The following is an 8,654-nucleotide window of genomic DNA, read 5'->3' as shown; positions in this document are numbered from 1 at the left end:
CTCACCCCTGGGACTCTCCTCACAGCGGCTGCCCCTGGCCCCGCTGCCCTGGGCTGCCTTCCACCTTCTCCACGGTACCCTTCAGGAAGATGTTTTCTACACTAAAGCCACTGTGATGCAGGAGTGCCATGTCCCCGCCAGGCATGGCTGCTGCCGGGATGGACGGGCAAGGCTGCAGCCAGACTGGCACAGCACTGGGTCCCCAGCAGGCCCTGGTGCAGAGCAGAATCCAACCTCAACCCAGGGACTCCAGCTCCTTTGAGGCCCTGGGCTGGGAGGGGAAGGGAACCCTGCTGCGGGCAAGTAGAAGACTGAACACCCAGGGCACCCTGCCCTCCGCAGCAGCCTCTACCTTCCGGAGGCATCACTCAACCTGTGGTATGAGGTGGGTAGGCAGGTGGCGTCCCATTCACTTTGGACTCAATTCAGGGTGTACTTCAAGGCTCAGGTCTGGCTTTTCTGGCCAAGGTTTAAGCTGGAGCTTCAGGAATTGCCGTGAGAACCCATTTCCAAAAAGTTCTGGAGCTCACGCTGGTGCATGTCCTGGCTCTGGAAGGAGCCAGCCCCAGCATGAACTTCCTGATGCCTGGCCCTGCTGCTTCCCCCTCCCAGCAGCACGTGGAAGCCACAATGCAGAGGTTCCCTGCACCTGTCTGGGGAGGTAGGGCTGTTAACAGCACCTTTCCACAGGTGCACCACCTGAAGCGCGATGGCCCGCAGGTGAGGGACACAGAGCATGGACCAGGCTCACTACACCTGGCAGGGGCGGGGAGGGGAACAGGGGGGGTACTTTCTGGATGGAACCTGATACACCTGCACTTCCCCAGCTCTGGGCAGGAACAGCCCTGCCTCCCTTTTAGGAACTGGGGAGGGAACACCTGGCCAGGGTGGGGGCTGCCCAGCCCTCTGACAGCTGTGACAGGCTGAGGGTCAGCAGAGAACCTGCCTTTTGCCTGCGTGGCCGCCCTGCCACAGACACGAAGCAGCAGCCACATTCTGGTAGCTCTTTCGCGTTTATTGCCAAGTAACAATTTACAAGGAAGTTCCAGTTTTCATTTCCACCCTGGTGTGCAGTGCTCAAGAAGCATGAGTCACCCTGGTGAGCAGGTACTTCCCTGAAACGGTCCCTCAACCCAGAAGCGTGAGGTATCCTAACCCTGCTCCTCCTTGGGACAAACTTATTTACATATTTTCAGCTCGGAGGAACATTAGGAACCCTTACAGTTTATGCCCAGTGTCAACATGACTACATGAAATATTTCTCATTTATTGCATCTAGAAAAGATGAGAATCAGTTCACCCTGGGCCTTTTCAAACAGTGCACCTTGAGACCTTGGAGATCTCGGAGTCCGTGAAGCGTGTGTTTCTTCACTCACCGTCACTGGCTGATGTGGGTGGGTGCTTGGGTGGGATGCTGCCTCCTGCAGAGCACAGAGCAGGGCAGGCCTGGCGGAGGGGGAGGGGGCGGAGAAAGCCTGCTGGGGCGGGAGGACCCTCCTGCCCACCCCTCCCTGGGATGGGACATCTGCCCCACCTTCTCACTGTGGCTTTGGGATGGTCCCCTGCTCCTCCCTGGGGAGCTCCTTGAACTCGCCCCACCTGGCATTTGGGGCAGGGTGCCCTCACTCCCTCAAGCCAGAAAGGACGTTGCTTCTCCATGGCAACTTTCAAAGCTGAGGTTTGGGGACTCATGTGGTCAACCCTGCCCCTAGCGTGGACAACCCAAGAGCTCAGTGTGGACTTGGGGAGGGTGGGACCAACCCCAGCCCCTCCTGACATTGAAGATCTGAGTTTAAGGGCCCATGGGTCAGAGGGTCCCTCCTGTTCTGGGCTCAACTGTCTCTGGCCGACCCGAGACCCAGTGTTCTGTGTGGACTGGCCAGCCTGGGAGCGCCCCGCTGTGAAGTTTGTGGGGTTCTCCTGAAAACAGCCGAGTCCACTGCTGCTAAGACGGCCAAGACCTTGTGAGATGAAACTTTCATCAGAGCCAAGACCCTGCCTGCCTCCTCCGGACCCCAGACCTCCCAGCACAAGGACATATATCCTCCTCCTCAGCATCCAGGTGTCGGGTAAAAGCAGTCCCCACCCACACACCTAAAGGTGTCCTGCCCAGGTGAGCTACTGGCTGGCTGGGGGGCCAATCCGCACCTTTCACTTGATAGTCCATGGAGGCTACGTCCGGTTCCCCAAGCCTGGGCAGTGCTGCCACAGGCCCCTGGGCATGCTGTCCCCCTGCCGAGACCTTCTCCGTCCCGTCAGTGCTGGAGGCCACGAAGCCACCAGGAACCACTAGATTCCAGACAGCAGGCGGTGGTCCCGGGGAGGGCCTGGCTCCACCTGGGAAGTCACTTGGTTTCAGTTCTGCTGACCAAGTCATTGGAAAACCAGAAGTACACGGCCTGGGATGGGCTGTTTCTACATGCAAGCAGATCACGCAGGACCCGTGGCTGGCTGCTGGAGAAGGCGTACCACTGGCCCTCCTCCCCACAGACTGTCTTCTTCTCCCGTCCCACCTGGCTCTGCGGGTGGTCGTGGCTTGTCCCTCTTGCTGGGGCCCTGAACTTCAGCCTAAATGAGTCCTTTCTTTGTTGAAGATTGGTGGGCACAGCTGCCCGGAGGGCTTCTGACTGGCACCACTCCCATCCCCCGCAGGAACTGTCTCCTCCAGGCCCTGCTGTGGCGGCTGGATTGTGGGAGGCGGAGAGGACCCCGTCCACTAACAGGTGGGTGGTGAGCAGGCGGAGCGTCTGGAGGCCACCAGGGGGGACACTGGGAGGCAAGCTGCGGAAGGTCTCAGCACGCAGAGCGGGGAGGGTCGCTTGGCTATGCCAAGCAGGAAGGAACTTTGGCTGCTTTACTGGATCTGGGGAGAACTGGCCCACGCACCCCTGGCCCAAAGGGCGGGGGTTCATTTTACAAACAAGCTGTGTCTCGGTGGTGGCAGCAGAGGAAGAGTGCATAGGCTCGAGCAGGCTATGTAGATGCTGGTGCCACGCCTTTGCTCTCATCACAGCCACAGGGGGCTTCACGGTCTCCAGTGTTTCTTTCTTAGGCAAACAGAGATGGGACAACTGAAGGAGATGCTGGGTAACTGTCCTGCTTGCTTTTGGGCCAGAAACCAGGAACGGGTGCTGAGCCAGGAGCTGACTGAAGTTTCATGAAGACTTCAGGTAACGTGAGGCCCCTGGGTTGCTGGCAGGGAAACCCCCGCCCTCTCTGCTCCCTGTGTACCTGAGAATACACGTATCTCCCTTATTTTGTTTAAAAAATACTCTAAACTTTCCAGGAAGGTACTTATCATCCCACAGGCCTGCAGAGTTAGTGAGTAATAAAGAAATAAGAATCACTTAAGAAAACGGAGAACGCCAGACTGAGAACTCTAAACCAAAACACTGGGAAGTTCAGGGGAAAATGAAAATGAAAACTTAACAGTAATCTTACACTTTTTACATGACATTAAACCTTAGCATTGAGGATTTTTTTGGACTTTTCAACAAAATAGGTGCTTTTAAAATAAATGCTTTCCACCTGCTGCCAAAAGTGGAAATAAATACCCAAAGGAGATGTTTATCAAAGTTCACTTTTCTGCAAATTTCTACCTATGGTGACCTCGTCCGCTTCTTCCATGCACACTGGGATGCACAGAGGAGCTGTGAGCTGGGCAGGGCCGGCTGATGGAGTGGTGGTGGTGGGTCTTGCCACCCAGGCTGGGGGGTGCGCAGACCAGGAACCCAACCACTTCCCGAGGCGCCGCCTCAGTCCTCTGGGTTTGCTGGGGTGTCTCCATGGGTCCCAGCTGCTCTCGAAGTGGAAAGTGAAAGAGGAATTCAAATGGAGTCAAGGAGCACATGGGGGCGGTGAAGATGGTCACAGCGATGCTCCCAATGTGTCTTTGGAGTCAGTGGCCTGGGTCCCTACCAGCGGAGCCACACCCACAGAGGGAGGCTGCGTGGCTCGGACTAGTGCTCAGAGGGGCCTGCTGGCTCCGGATGCGCAATCTCCTTGCCTGGGGCCACCGTGCCCTCTGCGGCTAGTGTAGGTGGCGGGGGGATGCCTGTGAGGGTATGGAGGCTGTGGGGGTCCACAGGTGGGACGAGGGTCAGCGACTCCACGCTCAGCGCGTCGGCCGTGTCCTCGCAGAGCAGGGAGATGGTGGGCTGCTGGGCCGGGGTGAGGCTGGGGGACAGGCTGACCGTCTCCATGTCCACGCTCTTTGCCAGGCTCTTGCAGGGCCTGGCATCTGCTTCCGTTTCGTTGACGATCACCGACAGGTCGGGAAGGTTAGGCTGAGGCTGTTCCATAGTCACGGCGTCATCTGGGTGGGGGGAAACACAGGGACACTTAGCTCTGAGACCTTCTGCTCTGCGGGCACCCTCTGCCCCGTCCTGAACAAAGGCCCAGGGGAATCTGGGTGGGAGATGGTGATGTGGAGGGAACAGCTTGCTCCACTGCTCCTTCTGGGGGCACAGAAGCTGGTGAATCCAGTCTGACCTAGGCCTGGGGGAATCTGTCAGGGCCCAGGGCTACCCTCACTTGTGATGCAAAGGAAAAGTGAGGGGCTTGTGCAAAAATCAAGGGGTGGATGATGGAAGCCCAGTTCCTGGGTGCCCAGGGGGCTGTATGGATGCACCAGGCCTGACCCACCTGCCTAATGATAAACACACGTGTAGGGAGGAAATGGGCTTGGGGGTGCTTATCACTTTATGCTATTTCCAGATCTAATTTGGTGACATTTACCAAAAAGGAAACTCACTGCAATATTAAAAAAAAAAAAAAAAAAAAAAAAAAAAAAAAAGGACAGAGAAGGGAATTCTATAGAACGTTTTAACTTGCAAAGCTGGGACTGCTGTCTCCTGTTCCTTCTTGAAGTGCTGAGTTAGCACTTACAAAGGGACTGTGATCGCCCGGGCCACTCTGGTCCCCACAGGGAGAAACCAAGTCAGAAGGAAGGGGAGGTTCTGCCCATACAGTTATTCTCAGAGCGGCAATTTCTTTTTTGGGTGCTTTTCAAAACCCTTGATTAGGTTACAGACAGATGGCCTCATTTGCTTTCCATGACAGACCTGCCTGGTCAGACACGCCGGTTGTGACTGGAGGGCATCGTGGAAAACATCTTCTAGGATGTCACATGCCCGTAATTTGAAAGCATTGATAAGAAGGCTGTGAGCATCTCGCTTGGAAAGCAAATTGCTATTTGTATGGACCATGGGGTTAAGGAGCCATTGGCTGGAGGTGCTGGTGACACTGTGTGGGCCATGAGTCTGGGCCCTGTGAATGGTGGTAGACATTCTTTTGTCCAATGTGATTCTAGTTGTTGTTGTTGTTTTTTCTTATAAGTTAAGCCAAAACAAAATAGAATTGCCAACACTGAGCAACAGAATGGAAAAACCAAGAGCAAAATAAAACCAAAGGGCACACAGCATGGATAAAGGAGAGAGGATGAGGATCCCCATTGTGGAGAGAAAGTGCAAGCAACAGATTGAGTCCCCAAAGCACATAGCATGGTTTCTTCCCACGAGACTCTCAGGCGAGATGAGCACTACCAAGTCCCAGTTAAATTTTTTTACAGCCCTCCCCCCACCCTTTTTTTAAAGTAAAATAAGGTCAGAGAAAACCACTGTGTGGGACTTTGGGCCTGTCCTCACTCCTGGAGGGTGGCACCGTGGGCTTTAGTGGAAAAAGTTACTCGAGCAGGGGTGACCTGAGACAGAATGGTGAACACCCCACACGCATTCTGGTTTCTCTGAATTTCTGCAACTTTGCTTCATTCCGTTAAGAACAGCTGTGGTGATGGGCTGACCCAGCACGACCTGCCTGTCATTCACCAGGATGTGTGGCTGAGAGGGGGCTCACCTGCCCCGTGGCCGCACCTCACTTCACATGAGTGGGTGCGTGTCCGTAAGCCTTGTGCATGTGGGTACACATGCAAGTCGAGCTGCTGACAGGACAGTTGAGAAATGACTAATTCTCGAAATGGCACTTTTGTGCCATCTGGAGACAGAGCTGCAAAGCATTTCCTTCACATTTTTCTCAAAACTTCTATGTTAGAGTTTCCTTCTCTGCCCGTCCACATTTGCAGGCAGATATTAAAAAAAGCTGGCAAAGCTCTCTCCCTGATCCCTGATGAGGTTTTGGTGATGAGAAAAATCAAGGATGTGCGAAAGTTGCCATCAGATATGTTAGAAAACAAACAAACTGACAAATAACACCCTATACACAAAACTGGTCACTTCTTTAGGAAAAGAACCCACACTTTTATTAAAGAGATGGGTTTTCCCCATAAAAATAGCCTGTTTTTTTTTTTTTTTTTAAGATCTGAAACATGTCTTCATTACATTATTAAATTATTCAGGGCCCACCTGAGTAACCCAGAATAAACTCCTCCTCTCAGGATCCTTAACTTAACCACACTTTTTGCCCTATATGGTAATATTTATAGGTTCCAGGGATTAGAACATGGGTGTGTATTTTAGGGGCCACCATTCAATCTATATTGTGACCCTAACAAGAGATTTCAGTTTTTTGGAGCTACAGTTCCTCATCAGTAAGACGAGGACAATGACCCTTCATTGTCATGGCTGTTTAAATATATTTTCCATGTAAAACATGTTTTCAGGGTCACATAAATTAGCCTTTTTTTTTTTAATAAGAAAAAACAACCTCCTCTTACCCTCACCCACAACACTGTCTTATTTTATTTATTTTTACTTTATTATTATTGTTAAACTAAGAACTGCTTCTTAATGTGACCTTCACACTTATCCACTGGGGAGGGGACTTTGCAGGTTTCACCAGGGGAACACAGCCTAGCGAGGACATGTTTTCTGGTCAAGTGCTGAGTGCAAAAGTTACTGCAGTTGGGGTTTAGGAGGTCTAAGGCCACAAGTTGGGTCCTGGCCCAGGAAGTGAGGGATGTGGAGGACATTCTGGCTTCCTGGCCAGGGGCACGGGAGACGACAGGAGGCTGGAGTGGGAAATCCCGGATGTCCAGGCTTCCATGAGTGATGCTTGGCCTCCCCGTGGCTCTGCCCCAAGCTGACCATCACGTCCCTGGCCGGCACCCCCAGAAGCTGGTCTCTGGCTTTGGGGCAGGGGCCTGGCTGACCCTTGCTGAGTGAGTTACAGTTCCCAGTAAAAACTTGGGTTTGATGTGCTCGTCTGGAATAGGTGGCCCTGAGTGAGGTGGGGGAGAAAAGAGCAGTACAGCAAGTCAGAGGGCAAAGCTCAGAGGAAACAGCTTTTACACACAAAAGAAGGCAGGAGGCTCCTGACTGGCAGGCACAGCTGCCAAGTGGGAGGGCGCATGTGGGAAACCCTGAGGAAGCACCGAGGGAGATGGCAGTGCCAGCGACAAGGTGTGCCGTGGCCCCCAGACCACCCTCACCGCTATACAGGGTGTAATTGTAAGAGGGGGATGATGGAGTTATAGCCATTGGTGTGTTTATAACTTTTGGCCTTTGGCTGAAATGTGATGGAATCTATCACTTAGCTTTGAGCAAGACCAGGATAAAATGAAAAGAAAAAAAAAAGCTGACTTACTGCTTGCTTATTGCAAAATCTATCACCCAACCCTGTGGCCTAAACTGGGGCTATCCTGGGAAGGCACGGGCCTGTGCCGAGCCTGGCCTGGCCTGCACGGTGTTGCCCGGAGGGGCAGTGTTTCCAGGCTGCGGGGTCTGGTGTGGAAGGGAAAGACCCAGGGGATTTGATCCTCAGGTGAGATGAGGCCACAAAGGGAGGGAGCTCCAGTCCAGGGAAGGTGAGGAAATGCCCACTCTGAGGGAGCTCCAGTCCACAACTTGGTGTCCTGGGAGCCCAGCCTGGCTCGCTTGCGGAGCAGAGCCCGCTGACTGTGCAAATGCGGCGGGCGAGGGGCGTCGTGGGCCGCGGAGGCTAACGGAGGAGACCTGCCTGCATGGACTGTGCCAGAGTTGCCGTGACAGCTGCCGTTCGAAGCACTAAACCCAGTGGCCGCCGTGACTGTCGGCCTCCGACAGGCTGAACACTCGCCGGCGTCCTTTCCTGCCACTCCTGACTAGAGGGAAACACAGCAACAGATCATTGAAAGCCTTTAACAACAGGACAGAAAGGTGACATGGAGAAGGGCGCAGAGCAGAGACGAACACTGAGCATCGATGAGTGTGCAAGGGGCGGGGCAGTGCCCAGGGATGCTGTGACAGCTGGGGCATGGGGCGCAGCCCCCCATGCAGGTAAGACAGCCCCACTCTGTCCCTCCAGGACGAGGTGGTGTTGGGGCTCAATTGGGGTAAGGACAGCAAAGGTTCGGTCCTGTTGGAATGGAGAGTGGGGCCATCAGCATCATCTGGTCTTGGTGAGAGACCAGGGGCCCGTCAGTTTCGATGCAAACCAGCAGGTAAGAGGTGAACCCTGCATCCGAGGGAGGCTCTGAGGAGGGAAGGCTGTGTGGTTGGAGGATCGGAGCCAAACCAGCTGGTGAAACAAGCAGATTTCTGACCCAACGATGAGACTGATGGCCCTCGGTGTCAGCACCCAAGAGCTGATAGCACAGCTCTGTGAGTTCTGGGAAGGCCTCGGGGCAAGGCGCTCTGAGACATCCTCCCCAGCCATGGGTGACACTCTCCAGGCGGCGCTCTAGTGACGAACCTTTGAAAACCAAGACTGAACCATGGCAG

At 54.1% G+C, this 8,654-nt stretch overlaps 1 protein-coding gene across 4 annotated transcripts in view; it reads right to left on the bottom strand.

Moving 5' to 3' along the window:
* Positions 1-996: 996 nt before the first annotated feature.
* The window catches only part of CLEC16A (C-type lectin domain containing 16A), a 231,621-nt gene continuing 223,963 nt past the window's right edge, over positions 997-8,654 (bottom strand). For 3 of the 4 annotated variants that reach the window (XM_080679438.1, XM_080679439.1, XM_080679441.1), the window contains exon 23: positions 997-4,315. In XM_080679438.1, the coding sequence (XP_080535564.1) occupies positions 3,960-4,315 (356 nt within the window). In that variant the 3' untranslated portion in view covers positions 997-3,959. Of the gene's footprint in view, positions 4,316-7,911; positions 8,036-8,654 lie in introns of all 4 variants that reach the window. The other variant, XM_080679440.1, reaches the window with a different exon arrangement.

Source organism: Plecotus auritus (genome assembly GCF_963455305.1).
Source record: "Plecotus auritus genome assembly, chromosome: 7".
Lineage (NCBI taxonomy): Eukaryota > Metazoa > Chordata > Mammalia > Chiroptera > Vespertilionidae > Plecotus > Plecotus auritus.
Note: the sequence above shows the minus strand (reverse complement) of the source record. Positions and strands in the feature narration are given on the sequence as shown.